The sequence below is a fragment of the Takifugu rubripes genome, chromosome 8, assembly GCF_901000725.2.
Source record: "Takifugu rubripes chromosome 8, fTakRub1.2, whole genome shotgun sequence".
NCBI classification, from domain to species: domain Eukaryota; kingdom Metazoa; phylum Chordata; class Actinopteri; order Tetraodontiformes; family Tetraodontidae; genus Takifugu; species Takifugu rubripes.
The window spans coordinates 7,491,577-7,512,903 of record NC_042292.1 but is presented as its reverse complement, the minus strand read 5'-3'; the positions used below and the strand labels follow the sequence as shown (position 1 = coordinate 7,512,903).

The window sequence follows — 21,327 nt, the reverse complement described above, 5'->3', positions numbered from 1 at the left end:
ATCCCTTCTCCTCATCACATCCTCCATGCTCCGCGAATCTCTCTCCTCTCCAGCTTCGCCCTCCTCTCCCATCATTCATCAGCTTCAGTTTCAAGATGCCTCAACTCTTCCCCTCTCGATCCGATTTCACCCTCACCTCTCCAATCCTCCGCTTAATACCAGAACAAAGACATTTTCCACACTTTGTCACAAGCTATTTAGATGGCGCGGCAGAGCTCTTTATAGTACACTTGTTGTATCGTGAGCCTCTTAATAGTGTTTGTATCTCTGTCAAGGTCACAAGACCTGGAGGAGTCTTATCTGGCTACTCGTCGAGCCGCTTTGGTCACTTGACGGAGACACGCGTGGCTTCGTCTGCATGAAAGGATGGATTATGGTGCACTGAATTGTTGGCGGACCGTATGTCAGCTGGACATATAGAAGCAACGATCGAAGCATCCTTTTCAGGGAAAAACCAGAGAGGGGACTGATGTCCGACAGTCTGGCTCGAGGACATCTGGACTCAAACCTTGTCCACAGCAAGCATCCTAATATTATTGGGAAAACTCTTGGGGAATTCTCAGGAAGGCCAAGGTTGTAATAATATTGCGGTTGAAGAGGTGCTGGAACCCCAAGCAAGGCTTGTTCCTGTTATCGGCAGCCTTGTTGCGAAAAAACGGAGGATCTGGCGCGATTCATCTTTGTGTTATCCAATGTGTCTGTCACAGAAAGCAATGGGAATGTCTCTCTGCTCCATTAAGCAGAGGTCACCGGGATTGGCCGTCTGAGTGCTCCATCATTGTTGCTTTCCTGCCAGATGAAAGCCACTTTTGAAGATCCGCCACACCAAACAGGCCGCGTGTCTCACGCACGCCGCAGCGGTTCTTTCTCAGGTGCTCCAACTGGTATTTGGCAAAGGTTCAATTCCCGCGTTGAATTAAAAATGACAATTTAAGTGCATAAAATGTAAATTGAAGCAATAATTCAACAAAACAGAATTGGATTTGCTGCCTGAAGACTTCTTAAAGTACCCCGAATATCTATTAGTGCATCCATCCAAAGAAAAACTGACTGTGCACGAGGAAGTTGTGGGGTTTACAAGCAAAATGTGCATCATTCCCCCAAACGCCATCAGCAGATTGTGATTTAACAAGCGTCAGCGTCTGTTATCAGCTTGAAACCTGCACTGTGTAAAAATGCCTGGAGGTGCTGCGTTGCCAGGCTTCGACGGGGGGGTCTGAAGGCAGCCCTGATTATTACCGCCAGGCTAATGTCGCCTGATAAGGCCGTGTGTGTAATTAAGCCGTTTCCGAGGCACGTTATCTGCAGCTAGGTGAGGCTCAGCTGCCTGCAGAGATGGAACCACAAGTCAGTGATGAAGGGAATTACTCTTTTCCTCTTCGTCTTGGTCGGCAGGTGGGAAGATGTGGCGTTTTCACCTCTGAAACCAACTCCAAACTTTCCTCCAAACGATCCCAACATACCAGATTTTGACACCTTGTAGGCCAGATCCAAACTGGTCCTAACACACGCCATTAAATACACCCCAAATTAATTTACAATGACGATTTCACAGTGTGTGTAAAGATACACATATCCCACTTACGCTAGCCCATTTAGCCTCAGCATCCCATTAAACTGGTCCATTTCCTTCCTCTTTCCCACTGAACCCACCTCATCAGTAAAACTGTAGTACTTAGCATTTTTTAAATGTTCCTACAGAAAACAGGCCCATTCCCTGGATAGGCACAAAAACATGTTGCCTTTTTTTGCCTAAAGTATGAACTATATATGGTATATTTTGGTACATAGTGGGACGTTTAGGCGATATGCTCCTCCATTTGCCTGCTGATGGGGAAAGCTGAGACGTTTCAAACCAAAAAATCTCCTCATCTCCAACTGCATCTTCTGTTTCTCTATTATAAATTAGCTGTGTCTCTGCCCTCCAGCTCTCTCTCTTTGTGTCTCCCCTCTGCTCTGTTGCTCCGGAGTCCCGTTGGGGCATTAACAGCTCAAAGATGCCTCCTGGCCAAACGCTGAGCCCCATGCTGCCACCTCCGCTGAGACTACCAGGGCGAATCGAGGGGGCTGTGCTATTCAGGCTGAACAAAATGAAGCATTACCTCACCCCAACCACGGGATCACCGCCACTCCCCTCCTCCTGCCCCCGCAGGGCAAGTTCCCCCGTCTTCAACTGGGATGCACCAATGACGCCAACCTGTTCTCCAAGGAGTCGGGTTGGAGATCTTAGCTAGCGTGCGGGAAGGAGGAAAAGCCCCAGAAGGGAGGGAGGGGGTGCTTTTTTGGAGATTTGGTGTGTGTGCTCGTGGCTGCTGTGTAAGTATTGCTCAGCGATGCTATAGATTACAGTCCCTGTCAGGTGCGACGGCCACCACTGATGAGCTTCTGCGCGGTATCATTTCGTATCGATTAGGCTCCGCGACACAAACACACAAAGGCTGTTGGGGAGATGGCTGCCGCCTAAGGCTACTGGTCATTTAGCTGTCACCTCAAAGTGATGGTTTGGCCCAACTCCCCAGATCAATGGGAGACACAGGCCCTAAAACACACCAAGGCTCAGACTCTCATTTACGCAGCTAGCTGAGGGTTCGTGCAAACTTTTCTACTTAAATGGAAAAATGAGGTGCTGAAGAACAAATCCTAATAAAGTCGGCTGCAAACGGAGACGATAAAGTGCTTCACAAAACTGAAATCAAAAGTGGAAAAAAATTATCATTATTTTCCCCCTCAGTTCATCTTAGGCTACGTCTGCTCACCTTTGCATCTGATCAATTTCTTAAAAGTGATTTTAATCAGCATCACAGTTCGGCGCCCTGAAACTGGTGCCTAGCCCAGTGATGCTACGCGAAATAAAAACATGCAACGGACAATAAATAGCTGGTCACTTAGGCGTGGAAAAATAATCTAAATATGCCTTGGCAACCATATCTTAGCATTGTAACATACGAAAGCAGCATACTTGATAGCTGGTCAATACCTACCAAGCTATCAAGCTAATCAAGTCAGAAAGAAATCTTTACTTCTTTTTTTATAGAAACAGTCTCATCAAGATCTCTGGGATCTAAAATCTTAGCTTCAATCTATTTATAATCAGAATGGAGCTGCAGGGAATCAAGGGTCACCTCTGAAAAGATGTGACAGCCCCCCGCAATCCTCTGCGCGCTTAACAATAGCGCCGTATCGCCCCCTCTAGCTCAGGGCCTCCATATAGCCCTGCCCTTTTCAACCCGACTAGCATCAGCTGTGAGTATGATTCACAGCACCTTGTCTCCATCATCTCATCTGTATAAACCAAACACGCTTATTCGGAAATTAATGAGCCGTGTCCGCCCCATTACATTTATCTGTTTAGTGGTGTTTTGGGCTTTCCTTTAGGGCATTATGCATGCTCAGTTCATATTTATGTCCCAGGCTTTTTATTAGCAACATAGCGGGGTGCTAACAGTCAGGAGGCAGTCTGTGCTTTGATGGCTCGGCGAAGGCTAAATGTGACGGGGTGAGAGGCTCAGCTGCTAGGCCATGAGCCTCGAGGAGGGGGGAGACAGGGTGAAGACTGGAGAGAGAGAGCTTTGTGTCTTGTCATTGACTAATGTTTTTTAGAAATAAAGACAGAAAGATTCAAGTGATTTGACCTCATCGAGAGGAAAGGGGCCCAGCTGATGTCACCCTCCTTCAAAAGTTGCACGATGCTCTGATTTTGCCTCTTCTTTGTTTCTTCCAACCCCTAAAACTGCACAAACTTTGAAACTTTCACTTTGGTCGAGCGGCATTTTCTTTTCTTTTGCAATGTTAAGCAAAAATGATTGATTCCCGCTCCGTCCGTCATCAGTCAGGTAAACCCTGGAATGGACCCAGAAACGCTCCGCAAGGGCACTCCCGCTGGTGATGCGTCTCTCTCTCTCTGCCGGAATCTGGGTCGAAACGCAGTCCCAGGTCACCTCGCCACACTGCGCCGCTGAAGCAATTTCCCCTGCAGTTTGGAGGTGGAGACGGAGCTGTTGGAACAGCCATTGGATTTTCTCAGCTTATCCTGGCTCGCATGGACGAATCATCCCAAAAGCCTTTCAGGAGTTGGACCCTGGCTCCACGCGCGGCCAATTGATGTTGGCTCGCCAAATCGGTATTTGCCCAAACAGGAGCGAAGCGGGCCATGAGCTCCCCTTTATCTTGGCTATTGTGCGACGCTTTTGGCTGTTGCTTCCATGCTAATGCGCGCCCACGTACGGCCGCCGTGCGTCTAACGCTCACTTCAGGTCACGGCATCAACACACGCGTAGGTGTTCACACAAACACGCGCACGCACTCAGAGCTGCATAATTGCACACAAAGCAGCATAATTATGCTGCTCACATGTGCACTTGCAAAATTATATGCACATGCAGTCGAAGAGGCATAATCGCATGCAGCATTTTACAGTGCAGGCACGCCCACTGCACACACACGCACGCACACACACACACACACACACACACACACACACAGGAGCCGCTGATCAACTGCATGACCTTCTCTCTTACAATGTTAATGTCACCACCTGGGGGAGAAGGATGGTGGTGGTGGTGGGGGGGGGGGGGTTGATGGACGGATGGAGAAAGATGTATAGAAAGGGCTGAGGATAAACCCGTCCTACCCAGCACCCCCCTCACCTGCAGCCTCTTTTTATCCGTCTTACCTTGTCGAGCACCCATAACTTTACAGTATGTGCACATGTGCCCGGACCCAACATTTAGTGTGTATGAACCCTTGTGTGTGTGTGTGTGTGCACCGTGCATGTGTGTGGGCGGCTTACTACTCCAAAGGATCCTGTTATGCCAAATGTCACACTTCCAAAAAGGATTCACCCCCTGCGGGGAAAATGAAGTCAACACCTTTCCGTCACTTTTTCTCCTCGCTTGCCTCCTTCACCTTGCACCGACCGCCACTGTCCTCCCTCCCCCTTCTACTTCACCTTCTTCCGCGCCCCCCATCCCCACTACTTATCCTTTTCTATCCTCTTTTCCACTTCCTTGAACTATCTCTACCTCACACGCTCACCTCAGTTTGCAGTCATAAGCATTTTGCTGAATAAAGTCCCCCTTAACTGGCTGGATTTAGTGGATAATTAGTCCTTACCTTGGGAGAGGAGGAGACGGCAATGAGAACAAAAGCAGAAATAAATGGTCGGGAAATTGTGATTTAGGCAAAATTGGAAGAAACTGCAGAAGGGTAATCGGTCCCTCCAGGAATTCACACAGTCGCTACAGCAACAGCCATGGAAAACTCAAACAATCCCACGGAATTTTTTACACTTATGGTGTCTTTTCTGTACATTTCTCCATCCTCTCGCTGTAATGGGGCGTTTTTATTGCAGCAGTGGGAACGTGGACCCAAACGTCGCACATTTACCGACTAAAGTCACATTTAAAGACAGAGCTAACTTCTGCAGGGACAGGGGGCCAAGATGATCTGACACATTCCTATCTTTAAAATGTTGCTTCACCAACAAGATTTTTGGCCCCACCAGGGACAAAGTGGCTGGAAAAAAGAGGCGGAGGAACAGGTGAAGTGGTAGAAAGAGTGCAGCCACGTTTTTTTTTCTTCTGATACAGCATCTACTCATCTTTTCAAAGGTTAATTGTGACATGAAGGCCTCCATCAAGGAATGAGTCAAACAGAAGAAAATGCGGCAGAAAGAAAGAAACCGGTCCTGGAATTAGACAATGCTCACAGTCCCCTAGCAACAGACACCACCAACCTCGAAAAAAACAAATAAAAATAATAAGCCCGGTATTATTTTTAGCTGGTGTAACTGATAAAAGGGTTGGGGGGTTGTGAGACTGTAAAAGTCTCTGATGTGTCTGTACAGGCTTATTCCTGATAATGGAACCAGCCACTCTGTCTGTCAGTGCCTATTTACACACAAATGAAGTGGCGAGCAGCACACACCCAGCAGAGCCGCTAGCCTGCATCTCAGCTGTCACAACGGGTTAACGGCTACAAGTGAAACCCAACGATCGGCGGGATCAAACCGGCGCCGTCCGTTCACATGTAATAGCTTCATCCTTGGACATGGAGCGTCTCCATCCCCCCTCGCTTCTCTGGGTCTAGCCAGTTTGTTGTGAAGTAATAGACTTCTCAGGATGCCCGTTCACACAAATCGGGGATGTAGGCTTTTATTTGCCCTCCGTGGGGAGAGGCGTTTGGAGTAATAGGGATGAAGTGGACCATAACTACGGCTGAATAAATCTTCTACCGGCTCAGTGGAGGCCGGTGCACGCAGGGCTCGTCAAAGCTTCGATAAAATGTTGTTTGATCAGAGTTCTGTGCGGTTCAGGACTTCCTCTCCTGCATCTGAGCCACAGCGGACACAATCAATCAGTGTGTAATCAGCCGTCTTGCTGGAGCTGCCAGGTAATCTTGGCCATCTTGGAGGATTCCTGCGTGCGTGCGACAGCTGGCAGGGCTGCGTGTCTGGGTGAGCGGATGGCACGCTGCACATTCCCTCAGCTCCTTGTTGAAGGCACATCTGAGGATCCGATGGCTGTTGAAAGTGTCGAATGCAATCAAGATTTTAGCTCCCTAAGCCGGTCGTTTATGGTTCTGTTAGCACACGGTGGCAGGAGGCAAATTATTGAAACTTCGAGGGTGTCAGTTGACTTTTATCCTGCTGTAAAAAAAAAAAATCCAATATTGTTTAGCCACATTAAATGCTGATGTAAAGACATTTGAACTCTGATCTTGGTCCTCTTTCTTTCTCCTGCAGACCTGCCTGGAACTAGAGCGTTACCTCCAAACGGAGCCCAAGCGTCTATCAGAGCTCTTTGACCAAGACCTGGATGGCCTGCTTACTCCCGCCTACCTAAAGGAAGATGCTGAGGAGGAGTTATCAGACACCTTGCTTCCCAGCTTGCCCAGCATCCCCGAACCCCCGAGCCCACCCCCAGTGGTCCTCTGCCCAGCACAGAAGAATCACTCCTCCACTGGCGTCATGAAAAAAGACTTCAAACCCAAGGCCCAGGGCCTGGAAAATGTTGAGGCTGTGGAAGGCGTCCATCAGGCCCAGCTGAGCGCCGTCACCTCGCTGACGCCTCCGTCATCGCCAGAACTGGGGCGGCACCTTGTCAAACCCAACCAGACACTCACAGCTTCAGCTGATGGAACGCTCACCCTAAAGCTGGTGGCCAGGAAGGTGGGCCTCAGCGCGGCACGGCTGGTGGCGGCGCACGCACTCCCTGTCCGAGTGAAAGAAGAAGACGAGGGGGCAGGGTGCATGATCGGGGAGCTACCGGAGAACAAAAAGAGGATCCATCGCTGTCAGTTCAATGGGTGCCGGAAGGTGTACACCAAGAGCTCCCACCTAAAGGCCCATCAGAGGACACATACAGGTAAGAGTTGAAGCGGTCAACTTGAGGGACCTACTATTTTTGATCAGACATACACGATCTAGGCCGTATCCTGTCCAGTTCATGAGAACTAGCATTAAATCCAGCTAGCTTTGGCAACCCCCTGCTCTTTTTCTACCTAAGTACTTTCACTGAACCGAACCAGGCCAGACCCTCCTTGACAGGGTTCTTCTCACATACGGGGGCGGGGGGGGGGGGCGGGGGGGGGGGGCAGGAGCTATAACTCTCCCACTCTTCCATCTCAATCCCAAACCACTCAGACCTCTGTCGGGGAGCTGTCCTCCATCTGAGTAACTGCACGGTGATGGATGGATTGACCTGGATAGGCCGCCATTTCCCTGCTTTATTTCGGTCCGTGCCGTCCTCCGTGCGCTTCACAATCTGAGATTACAGGCCGTCTGATTTTTCAAGTGTGGTAATAAGGTAATTTTAAGGCTACGATAATCATTTTCAGCTTTCAAAGATGCCGTGCTACAATCTTTCCAGGCAGGTCGTCGGGGGCACCATCTGTTTGCTTATTCCAGTAATGAAGGAGGAGGGAAAGCAAAAACTGTGTGCCGCTATTAATTAACAAGGTTAGCAACCAGCATCCCGCTACCTTCAGGTCTCGCTCAAAACAAACACATTAGGGGCATTTAGCTGTGAATGGTGCTTTTGTTTTCGAGGACACGAGCTGTTTCTGAAAGGGGCATTGGAGAGCATAAAGAGATGACATCTGATAGACACCCATTGTTTGTACGGGACAATAAAACGAATGTCTGCACGGCTGCAGGCCGGACTCTTGATAATTCATCACCCTGTCTCCATGCTTTTACCCCGTGAAGGTACAGCCAAGAGCGTCCATCACGGGAAATCAACTTACAGGGGACTCAGATGCAATTTTCCAGATGTCTACCATCTGAATTCCTAATTGGTTGACAGATCCCCAAAGCTGACCAATCTGAAGCACCAGCGGTACTTTGGTTCCCAGTGGCGGAAACCTCAGGTTTGGTTAACAGGGTTTTATTGATGGCCCACATGACTGGCCTCTATCTCCATGACAACTGGGAGACGTGCACAGTAAGCAACAACACACATAGCGGGTGAACAGTACAGCTAGAACAAACAATGGAACCAACTTTCAAACTCCGCCTCATGTTGGGCCCCCTCTTCGTGTTGCTATCCTCCAACGACAACAGAGAGAGTCTGATTATTCTCCCTCTTCCTGTTGTGTTCTCAGCACCCTGACCGACCGGGACGCACCATTTATTTTGGTCCCCTTGATGGAGTTTTACAATAAAAATGCAAATAAACACGCAGCCTACTCAACCATTAATGCTATTATTTTGCCATTATCACTGCAATTATTTTGTCAAGCGTCACGTCGTCACCCAGATATGCGCTTAATCCAATAAGCTAACACTTCTGATTAGATGACAAATCTGGTTCGACTGAAGGATCCAAGTTTTGGAATTATAAACTGTAGCACCTGGTTTTCTCCACATTGATCAAGTAACATGCGATTAGAAACCAACAATACCAAAAAAAAAGGTCTGTTTCCTCAAATAATGTGGCCATTTTCAACACTTAAGGTGCTTTATTTAGAAGCCCAGCAGAACATCAGTCTGGTTATTCAAGCTAGGAAAGATATCCTGATTAATGGGAGAAATGTCACCTTAAAGGAAGAGACAGCTGGGAAAGCGACGCGGACTGAAACAATGAGTGGATGAAGACGGGAACGAGGGAGGTACAGTGGAGCGACCCTCTTGAGAGGAACGACAGCAGTGCCACAGGCTGCCCCATTCACTGAGCCATTATCCTGACAAGTTTAAAGATGTCATTACTCAAATCCTCTTTTTCTTAGTTGTTATTTCCATAAATTACTGAGCGGAGAAAAGGCTACGATTTAATCTGGAATTAGACGGGCTGAGTTGAAATGACGGTGCCCTGTAGAGCTTTTTGTGAATAGGCTTATGGCAGATAAGGAATGGTACAATTAGATTTTGGGCAGGGAGAAGGAACGGGTAAAACACGAGCACTGCTGGCTTATTCCGCCTTCTCTCTTTTCCCCTCTGGTTCCGTCTCTTGTCATATCGCTGCGCGACACGTCTGTGTGTGCTTCACTCCGGCTGTCTCCGATTACTGCTTCTCTTCTCAGCCGTTCAAAATAACTGACTTTTATTACTGTGCAGCGTAAACTTTATTTTCCCTCCTACAGATATACGTTAAATTTAGCACAGCTGTCCAAGTACTGGTTAAAAGATCGCCTGTGGCCATTCCAGAATGGAATGGTGTCACAGTGGGACGAGTCCTGGGTGAGAGAGCCGAATTAACACATTTCTACGTTGTAAAAAACAAAGCCTTTCGGGTGTTTTAAGTGCGACAACGCTAACGATGGCGTGCGACTGACGAGCATTGCATCCATCGCTCTATTTCTTCCATAGTCGTCTTTTAACCCTTTTCCCCATTCCTGGCCCGCGAGTGTTCGGCAAAAGTGTTCTCGGAGAGCATCTCTAATGACCTCTGAGGCCCGGATAGCCTGCATCAGCTCCGGCTAATGGAGGGAATGCAATTAGCGTCAATGCTGGCACCTGAGAGGCTGGGCGCAGCGCGTGCATGTGCGGACGCCAATGCGTGTGAGAGAGCATTCGGAAGTCATAGATTACACATAATGGAATTATATAGACTCAGGAAACACCAAGTTATCAGATTACGCAGAAGAAATATGTGATTATTATTTGATTACTCCAAAAGCACATTTTCAGAGTGAACGAGAACTTCCTGCTGCACGTCGGAAATGAACCGGTGTCAAATGATGGAACCTCATTTGATAATTGTGGAATAAATTTCAACCGTCCACGTTCCCCATTCCTTAAATCAGAAGAAATAATCCACTTAGCCTCATAAGCTCTGTGATGTTATATGTTTAACCGGCAGAGTAATCCAGAAGTAACAGAGCGTAATCAGATTATGCTGCAGAGTTCAGGCTAATCCACTGGATTTGGTTACTGATTGCCATTTTAAAACTGTCGTATTGTCGTCCAGTTTGTGTGTGTTGGAGAATCTGAATGTGCACGTTCTGCTGTCCCCCTGCCTGCTTGTGTGTGTGTCTGGCGGGGGGGGGGGGGGGTCTGTTGCTAGACAACCACGTATCTTTGGAGGAGTCGCTAGCTGAGCGGTTATGCACTGCTGCAGGCTGTGGTCTCTTAGTGCCCCCCTACTTCCCTCTCCGCCTCCTGCACCACTACCACCAGCACCACTCCAACCTTGGCCCTCCCTTCCCCCCTCTCTCTTCCCCGCACAGCTCTATGGTTACCGTCGCTAGGCAACTGCCTCCGTATTCTGCCAGCGTGCTTGGTAATTGGCTGGTGGCACAGTGGAGTGCCTTTGCCAGATCCAGCCAGCTGCGCCGACTACTGCCTCCTCATGTTTCAGCGCAGCCCCCCCTCACACACACACACACACACCTCCACACACACCTCCTCCTTGCTTCGGTTGCTAGGCAACACTTTTAGGCATCTCTGCCTCTCGGGAATTTCATTGGCCAGAGTGAGAAGGCCCAGACCTGCTGCTCTGGTGTTTCTGGGAAGTGAGGGAAGAAGGGATATGTGCAGGAAGGAGAGGACTCGTTTCTGGACGGATGAGTAAAAACTTAGATTTATTAAACACAGCACTTTGAAAAATATTTGCAAATGGTTATTAAAACTGTGTGGCAGCCCAGCTGGGGAGGATTTGGGAAGGAAAAGGGCCGGGTTCCGAAAGTAAATGAATCAGAATTGATTATCAATTATCGTTCTCTTTTCTGGAGGTCATTTTTTTTTGCTCCCTCGCTCATTTGTCTCCATGTCACGGTTCTCCAGCGTCTCCCCGTCAGACCGTGCACGGTGCTCCGTGACATGGCTGCTCGCTGAGTGTTTTCTCTTGTCAGAGCTTTGGGTTCTATTCACCTGCTTTATTTAAAATGCTGGGGAAAAAAACAGCCAGGGAAAGTATTTGCATCATTGATTTTTTTTTTTTTCCCCGAGCTTCTGCCGCATGATCAGATCTGCGGGTAATCAGTGAGTTTTTGTGGCAGCTGGTGCGGATAATGGCTCCAAACAACACTGTATTTACACAAACGCTGCTCTCAGCCGTCCCGCAGTCACAAAGCTGCCCGTCCATTGATTCCGTCCCCTTTTTTTTTTGATAATCACATTCAACGAATTAAGCCTGTTTTTGTGCCAGAGCCGCTCATGCGGCGCTGGTCAGTGTGTCAGTGTGACTCTATTCACCCCCGAGCCGCCGCTCCAGATGGGATGTGACGGGTGCAGGTGACATTTTCAGAGATGGACGCAGCTGGCAGATTGCAGGTTCCTCGCCATTACACCGTGCGACTGGCCTAATTATCGCCACCCTCCTCCCCTGCCGGCATATTTTGCAGCCTCCTCCGCCTTAATCCACTTCTGCAGTGCTCCTCTCCCACTTTCCCCTCTCCTGGTCTCATCTCACCTCCACTTCTCAGTCTCTTATCCACCTTGCTTCTAATCCCCCTCCCTCTCCTCTTCTTTCGCTCTACTTCTCTTCGCCCTGCGCTCCTCTTCTGCCTGTTCAGCAAGATCAGAGGCCGGTGGGAGCTTCTCCACCTTGGCGTAAAACAAGGCCCGGTTCTCGTTTGAGCCCTTTTCAAAAGTGAGGGGAAGCATGAGAACTGAGGACAGATTTGAAGAAAGAAGGCCAGAGCAAGATCGGGGGGGTCCAAATTCAGCGCGTCAGGGCTGCACTCTAGCCGGGATTTCTGTCCTACCAGGTAGACCAGGTAGTCTGGTAGGACAGAAAGTCCAACAGGGTTCAGCCGTCTGCAGGACTGGATTTGGGCACCCCTGGTCTGGACCAAAGAAAGAGCAAAGAAGCAGAGCAGATGGCTGCTTACGCTACCGGCTGGCCTTTTGGTCAATATTTGGGTCTTCAACCCGTCGATACCAGGGGATCACCTGTCAACACACACCAAAGCAAAGCAGCAAACGTCTGGATTTGAAACCCCATGCATGTCTTTATCTCCAGGTGAAAAGCCGTACAAGTGCTCATGGGAAGGCTGCGAGTGGCGATTCGCCCGGAGCGACGAACTGACGAGGCACTACCGCAAACACACCGGCGCTAAGCCTTTTAAATGCAACCACTGTGACAGGTACGTCAACACACGCCTTCCCTCTTTCCCTCCGTTCTCCTCCAGTTTTGAAGTTGTTCCACTGGCAAAGCAGCCGGCGTTTTCAAGCCGGTTTTTATGTGTTATGGGGGGAAAAAAAGGTGTGACAAGAGGCTCGTAACACACCCAAATGTGTTTGGTCCTGACCCAGTTTAAAAGTGTGCTGTCGGGATTACTAATGTGCAACACATGCAGGACACGGCCTGCTCCAACTTTCAGTGGGATACAAATGACGCTTAGCATGCTAGTCGCCAACACAGGGGCCATGGCGGCATATTAATAGTTCTTCTCACATGATGTCTGCTTTCACGCCAGCACAGACGTGTAAAGTGGAAAACCATTAACACCCTCACACATTTCCATTGGAACGTCTGGAAAAAAAAACACTTGACTTTGTTTTTAACCTCCTAATTTTATTTGGTAGTTGGTGGTAAAAATTTGAGTCGCTAAAGTGTATCAGTATAGATATACAAGTTGTAACTCACATACGTGTATTAGTCGTTGCTACACTCAAATTTATGGTAAATTTAGATCCTGAGGGGTTCTCATAGAATACCTTAAAAACTTGCAAATACTGGTGGAAAAAAAACCCACTTTTGTTTGAAGATGACTTAAAAAGGAGTAATGTCAATGTTAAAAAGGGATCAAATTTTTGGTACTTCCTCTCGCTAACATCTGTAGACTAGGAAGTCTTGACCATGTCTGAAAGAGAGAAGTCGGCCCAGCTAGTTCGGCCCAGCTAGTTCGGCCCCGGCCAGGCATTGGTAAGAGTCATTACTGGTCTGATCCCAGTGACGCATCCCGGAGGAAAATGACACAGGACGAACCTGAATTGATTTAAATGTGTTTTTCTGTCTTGTTTACTTGTGTCACAGGGGTGAGTGGGTCTGATGTTACATCCCTCCTCTTCTTCATTAGTCGTCCTCCCCTCTGTTTAATTATGAACCGCAGCAAAACGATAATTTGCGGAGCCCCGGTGACGATCTCATCAAACATTCAGGCGCCGTTATTCGCGACAGACACCTCAGACACCAAAAATCTCTACTCCTGGTTTAATTATAGTCCTCTGTCTGTGATCTGTCCCCCACTGACACCTCCGAGGTCTCAGAGCAATATCAGCCACGCCAGACCCCACGGTATTTATGTAAAGGGACCTCAGGTCATTTTGAACGGATTACAAAATCTATAGTTTATAAGCGTCCGCTGTTGACTTTTTCCAAGACACGGCAGCCATTTTGGAGTCAAATCAAAGTCATAAATATAGACAATCAAGGACAGTTGATTGCATGTTTCTTTTTCTTACATTTCCTGGTTAAACATGTTGGAGATTATTTCAAATATTGAAAGAAAAAAAGCTCCAGGTCAAAAGTGTTTTAGTTAAAAAAGCCATTTTGCCTTTGTCTTCTTCGCATGTACTGTTTCAATTTAAATATTCAAAAAGACATTTCCGACATTATTCCGACTGCCGTTTGTGTCACTTTAAGGATGGATCACCATACATTAAGATACTGAAGAGGTGTCCTCTTAAATCATGTAATGGTTCATTAGAAGAAATCCCACTTCAACTGGGGCACTTTGCCTTAATGGGGGCTGAAGAGTGTGTCCTGGTCATCCATATGTGTGTGTGTGTGTGTGTGTGTGTGTGTGTGTGTGTGTGTGTGATCTTAATCAGGCCTCAGCTGGACAGACAGTAAATACAGTAGCCCCCCCATATCTCCACCACCTTCCCACCTTCCCCCCTCTCACCAGCAGACAGCCCCCTGCACCCCCGCAGGCACATCCCTAATTCGGGCCCACCTCTGTCATGTGTCACAAGACACCCATCGCCTCCAGCCCGACACACACACACACACACACACACACACACACACAAACACCCTGCTGAGATGAAGGAAGAGGGGAAACGGGGGAGTCGGTGAAGACGGGGTGGAAGATTGAAGATTGGGGGGGTTGGAGACAGAGCCACGGTGTGCCAGCTGGTGTCGTGCCCCCGAGTGGTGACTCATACTTTACCATCTGTCTCACCGAGCGCACACAAAAACACCCCGATGCCTCTCATCCATCTCCAGACACACGTGCACGCGCATGCACGCAGGTGCCAGTGAGACGGACGACCAGTGGCTCAACGCAGCGTAACAATCCACCCCCCCCCCCATCCCCCTTCGGCCACACACTGATTCAACTCGACATCTTAGACAGTGGCCTCTGTCTCAGCGGAAGGACTCAGATCTGCAAGTGATGTCAGGAAACGATCAACAGTTGAGGAGAAGTGAGACACAGATGAGCCCCCGGCAGCAGCAGCACCCGGGAAACCTCTTCCAGGCTGGAATGCGGGAGCCCAACGGCCCGTTTATCCACCACTCGCCAATGCATGTTCCCGATTTCATCCTCCTTTTGCTTCCTTGGCTAATTTTTGTAAGCGTCGCGGCTCTAACCTCGGTGGAACCTCCGGGGAACCAAGATGACAGATGGGGGAAGGGGTGGGGGGAGTCAGAGCATGGGCAGAACACACCAGTACATGAGACAAGCTCATTCATGCTGGGTAAAGGGTGGGGGGGAAGGGGGGGTTTACAACAGCGGGTTTCAACCAGCAGAGGGCAACCACTGCTTCGGTTATAATAGTAACTTTATTTATGTAGGCAGTTTAAAAAAAAAACCACCATGAAAAGCTAAAATCCAGAATAATTTTTAGAAAAAATGAAAGAATGGTGGCATCTAATTTTCCACACAACCAGATTGTTCTTGATGTAAAATTATTCACTTCCGGTGCTGCAGTAAGATAGCTGAACCGTTAGCCGTGATGCTGTAACGACCGTGGAGATGTCCTAATCGGCACTTTTTGTTTTGTCTGCTCATCCTTCCACCAAGGTACAGAAAATGTTACCATGCAACCATGGCAACTCAGTCAACAAAGGTAAAACACGGGCTAATTAGCGTCATTAGCCGCCGGATCTCCCTGGACTGCAGGCTTTTCCGGGCACCTTAAAATCCATGGTTGCGCATGTTATAATTGAGATTAATTTGGATGAATCACAGACAATTATCAACATTAGCTTATATTTTCTAATTAAATTTCTGACCTTGCATAATGTGGAAGCACAGGAAATATAGCGATCTTCATCGAATTTGCCATTTCCGCTAACTCCCAAACAAGTTTGCTTCTCGACCATTTTGGCAGATGAATTAACAACGAAGCGACGCTCCCAAATAACAACACTTGCTGTTTGAAAACTCCTCTGGGGAGGGGCTGTAGTATTAGCCGAGTGCGCATGCAACAGAGGCGCTGTTCATCTCACGGTAGTGATGAAAAAGTAGGTCTCTTATAATGGCTGTCTCTTTATGTAAGCAGGGAGTAAACAACACGCCAGATGAAAATGTACAACGCATCACTTTGTGGCAATAAGGATGAAACAAAGAGAGTATTAAAAGAAAATGGGCCAGCGTGCTTCCAGAGCAATTTGTTTCCTTTTTCCAACCGTGCCGCTCGGAAACCACAGCGGCATGAGCGTCAGATCAGGCGAGGAGCTACAATTTGCGCAATTTAACATTTTGCAGCCGGTGTTATGCACGTCTCCCCACCAACCCTCCCCGTCCTCATAACAACTGTTTCAACAGATCCATCTGCGGGCGCTCCGGCTATCCGCGCCGCAGCCGAAGTCATTAGGAGTGCTGCTGAAAATGCTGATTATGAATTAGTTACACGTATCCTAATTGCGTGTGCATTAGTGGCTCAGCGCTCACTAGCTAACAGCAACATTTAGCTCCATCCATAAAACAAACTTCTTCCGCAGCACCGCTAACAAGCCGCTCTCTGTTTCTTTTCTGTGCGCAGGTGCTTCTCACGGTCGGATCACTTGGCGCTACACATGAAGAGGCACATCTGAGGGGTTGGAGAGAGGTCACGAGGGGAGGGAGGTGGAGGTGGAGCAGGAGAAGGAGCATCATCTGCAGAGGAGTAACACCGTGGATGTTGGAGAGACAGAAGAATGGGCCGCACGCAGAGCCGTCAACTCCACATAGAAACATGAATCCTGGTTCATCTGTGCTTAACCAGTTGGTCCATGATTCTACACGATTCTTCGATGACTCACCCCGCAAACATGGGCCCGTGTCATCACAATCCAGACACTCCATCCCACCCATCATATGTCCCACGGGAGGCGGCACATGACGATCGATGGACCAGGCACGTGCAGTTGGCAGCTTTTTGCTTCGGTGGGACTTGGAATCCTTGCGTATGCTTGCAAAAGTCAGCCCTGTCCATGCAGCAGTGCTCCGTACACCAGCGAGCTCACCAACACCAAAATGGACCAGTTGTACAGTCATTTAAGGGGCACCGTCGCCTCGTGTATATTCCACATTTCCTCTTCTGTCGATCAGACTCTTCCTTGAGCTGATAGCTTCTTTTACACTATTAGCCAAATAGCATCATCTCACACTTAGCAAGTACGCGGGATTTCTTTCCTCTTCATCCTACCGCAGCCTTTGCAGTTCCCCGAAGGGTTTGTTATACCGTATTCTGGACAGATAATTGTTTGACAATTTTTCATCAGACCTCTGTCACGTCCGCCAACTGGATCCATTTATAAATCCCAGTTCGATGGCATCGGAGCACTTGTTTGAATGAAGCGTTAGATTGGATTTCCCGGAGACTTGAAGATGGAAGTGCATTGCACTGATGTGCTGCGTAGACTGATTGAGGTCATCTAGAGGACTGGCTTGCTTTATGAACACCATCTATTGTTGTTTATCACCGGGTGAAGCTAGCAAATCCACTCTGGGAAAAGCCGTTCTTCCCAATGAAAGCGAGCGTATCAAGGAATTCTGAATGGGTTTATTCCTCTCCTGGATCGCGGTCCTTGAGGCGTCGTAAGAAACTCTTGCACAATTGACTTTCCCTCTTTTTTGTAAAAATACTCCCCCCTACCTTGAACTCAAAGACAATTTCACATGCTGCCGAAGTGACACATGCACAACTGGAAGCAGCGAGTTGACTGTGATAGCACACCGAATTCACCAACGGAATTCCTCTGTACGAAGAAAGCTGTCCCATTTTTAGGGAAAGTTTCTCAAATTTGTTCAATCTTCAAAGGTGTAAAGGTGATTTTGAAAACATTGAAATGGGATGCAGCTGCAAAAAAGAGAAACGAAACTTCCGCAGATGCCTGAAATGATCTCTCGTTTGTCTTGGAGAGTGATCGGCACTGCGGATACTGGGAGGATGGGGTTTTTGTCATGGTCCTTGCACCCGTTTAGCAGCAATCAAGTGAAGAGAAAAGCAACCTTCCACAGCTCTCCTAATCAGGCCCTATGCACATCCAGTAACATTCTTGGTGCCCATCTTTCACTGCAGACCCCTGCTCAGGGCAGGGAAGGACTGGGAGGAGGACAAACGACAAAAACTCACACTGTTCATCTTGAATGTATCTGTTGTAAGTCTGTACACGCTAGCCTGCAGCTGCAAAGATCACTCCAGATTAGACAGAAACTTCTTAGACTAGACCAGACACGGAATAACTAGTTAGTAACAGCCGGTAGTTTTTGACATTGTTCGTCCTGACCGGTGGGAGGTCACAGTGTGCCCGAAGCCGTTACCTGCCCCGTCAGCACTGATAACTGCCCCATCAGCCGGCAGAACTGCAGTCGAGTCCTCAGTCCGCCAACTGAACATTGACCTCACTCGAGCGAGGAGGAGAATAGACAGTCCGGATCTCCTTGAACCTGGACGAGAACAAGAACCCAAAGGTATCAAAGCCCAGAACATCCTGCTCTTTGGCGATTTTCAATCTGCGTAGATGAGACTCAATCACACACAGACGCGATTCACGATCGTCTGCTACACTGGCCTGACCCCCCCCACTCCTGCTTAATTATTAAACTCTTTCTGTCTGAACGCATGAACGAGCCAGACAAGAAGAAGAAAACAAACTAAATCATGTCTGACATGCTGGTTTTTAGGTTAATTATTGCAGTTGCAGCCACTAAAAAGAAAGCCATCGCTTCTCGCAAAACATTGGAGACTTGGGGTACTTTACCACCTACAGGTCCGTTTAAAAGTAGATCCGAACCTCTGGCTCCATTCTTTTCGTGGGGACGGTGAGGTTTTGAATCATCTGTAGCGCGCTCATTTCCCCGAGGAATCGAACCCCAGTTTCAGTTTGGCTGAATAATCCAGGCAATAAGAAGAATCACGGTTTGGAATTCAGATTCCCCGGGTTGTAAAAACGATCAGTACACAAGTGGTGGTGCGTTTAGGGAAAAGGTTCATAACAAACCATCGGAGTAAGTAGGTGAGGAAGCACCCCAGGGATACCCAGTTCAGGTGGGGATCGTCTGGATAGGCTGGCGGGTTCGTTCCTGCTCCGCAAAGACTTTCAGAGCAGAAGGTAAAATCAAAAATAGCTTTTTAACCGGCGGGTTAAAGATCTATCACCAATGGCAGCTCTATCTGTGTGTTTCAGTATTTCCACGAGGCGCTGTCTAGTCGCCTGGATGCGAATGTGTGGGAATGTGCAGCTCGGAGCGTTGCTCTCATCTTTTTTTCTTTCCCCCTTCGTGTGCCGTACCGACCTTTGACAGCGAAGGATTCAGGAACGCAACTCTAGACGTTTCATGGCTTTTCTGTTCTCAGACACTTGGAGACACTGACAATACTCAAACCAACAGGACGGTTGGGAATCCGGACTATTTATTTTTCCTCGTCACTATTATTTTAAAAGAAAAGGAAAAAAAAAAGGTTTCAAATGTGAATGTTTCTTCTGGAAAGGTTCTTCTGTTGTCTCTGAGGATGCGGTTCAGTTCTGATTGTCGATTCTGCTGTGCCTGTGTGTTCTTTGTCTGTTTGTATTTGCACTCTGAAGTTTTGAGAGGAAAAAAAAAATAACGATAATAATAATCACGTATCGCATATCCGAAGCTTTTCCGTCTGCTTGTACACTGAAGTTCACACCATGACCGCCGGTGGTCACCCACCGATCACCACGTCTGTATATTAGCTGTTTTTTAGCACAATCACACACACGGACTCATTACAGAGACACACACATGCATGTGCACACCTGCCGAGGCTCCATTCAGCCAGACACACACAAACACACACACGCCGACATACTCTCTCTCTCTGCTCTCCTTGTTTTCACCGTTTTTCATGCCATTTTGCAGCTCCTGAAAAAGGGGGAGTGGGGGTGGGGGGCAGGTATTACTATGTGTGACGCCGCCTCTGTTTCCACTAGGCATGGATTTCAAATCAGACGCACCCCTCTTTTTTTAACCCCCTCTCCTCCACCTCCATTTTTTCAAATCCCTTTCTCCTCCCCTGTCCGCCCCCCCCCCACCCCACCTCACCCTGCGCCATCTTTTTTTTTCTCTCTTTCATTTCCGCTGTACAAAGTGTTTCAGAATTATCATTTGTATATTATGACGTATGGGTACGATAATGTTCTTTATTATGGAAAAATGAGAGATTTATTTTTGTTACGGTTTGTTTCATAATTCCTTTTTTAAATTGGTATTGTAATATCTCTATGCAAGGAACTGTTCGGTGAATTGTTTTTATTTAAGAATGTAATTATGTGTAATAAATGGTAGAAGCAGTTTGGCATGGAGTATTGTGGATTCCTCGACTGTTCTGTAAATGGCAGCTTCACCTCAACACCCGTCATTCCCTTCTGGTTCGTCCTTCTTACCTTTCATCCTTACCTTGGATCCAAACTGCAACAACGGGCCGGAATGTTGTCACGCGGCCGGAACATTCTCCCTCCCGGGGACCCGCACGGTGCTTTAATTACATCTGTTACCAACCAAGGTGATAACTTCTCCTCCATTTCTGCCTTTTGACCATGACTAGTTGATAAAAGGGTAATCGAATAACTAATGGATAATTAGGGAATAATTACTCTCTGGTAAATGGTCCTGCGCGCTGTATTAATTCTCCTCGGGTCTGGCGGTGAGAAAGTCCCATAAGGTTTTTTGTTTCATTTAATGCTCCCTAATTGAAACGGGCACCCTCATCAAGAAGCTTACACGTATCTGTCGAACTTAATATTCCGTTATCTGTAATTACACGCGGCCCCATACTATCTACCTAACTACATCTTCTATGTCAATTCCAGAGACACATTATGAAATTAGAGAGGATGGAGTCATTTTTCAGTAAAGGTCGCGCGTCCCACGAGCGCCTCCCCATCATCATTTTCCATTGGGGTGATGGAAACGAGGCTGCGTGTGAGTTCACAGCCGCGCTAAATGGTCCTAATGTGCGTCGGCGAAGGGGGCCACACCAGCGTCAACACGCATTTATAAAGGTTAACATGCACATTTGCAAATTGGCCGTTTTGCGGAGCGATGCTGTATATCCCGGAGCGATCGCTCTTTTCTCCCAATAAAAGTGGGCCTTGTTAGCAGCTGTGCGTGTCGGTGAAACCCGCTCCGAGTTAAACGAACAAAGTACAGACATTTCTGAATAACACGGAGGCTGCAGATGATTACTTTTGCTCGCGACTGTCGATGTGAGCGAGCTGGAGCGGGTTGGGAAAAGAACTCTGATGAAGCTTTTTCACTAACTGCTTCTCCTTGCGTACAACATCGTCTCCGGACAGCCATACCCACGACGGTTACGAGCGGATATATAGTCAATGCCCAACGAAGAATAAACTTTGGACAAGGTTCCATTGCATTCCACAGTTCCATTTTTATCAAAGATTAATTTGCTTTTTTGGAGGAGGAGTTCAAGTAGAGTCAGGACGGCAACCAGGCTCAGGACAAGAAAGACCTGCCCTTTAAAAG

The 21,327-nt window shown here is 48.0% G+C and overlaps 1 protein-coding gene across 2 annotated transcripts in view; it reads left to right on the top strand.

The window, feature by feature from the left end:
• The window catches only part of klf7a (Kruppel-like factor 7a), a 30,235-nt gene extending 10,984 nt beyond the window's left edge, over nucleotides 1–19,251 (top strand). The window contains exons 2-5 of one of the 2 annotated variants that reach the window (XR_003889357.1): nucleotides 6,743–7,364; nucleotides 12,402–12,525; nucleotides 16,376–18,929; nucleotides 19,005–19,251. Coding sequence is in view for 1 of the 2 variants with exons in the window: in XM_003978317.3 (XP_003978366.1) it covers nucleotides 6,743–7,364; nucleotides 12,402–12,525; nucleotides 16,376–16,427 (798 nt within the window). In the remaining variant the exon portion in view is untranslated. Of the gene's footprint in view, nucleotides 1–6,742; nucleotides 7,365–12,401; nucleotides 12,526–16,375 lie in introns of both variants that reach the window. The other variant, XM_003978317.3, reaches the window with a different exon arrangement.
• Nucleotides 19,252–21,327: the final 2,076 nt, after the last annotated feature.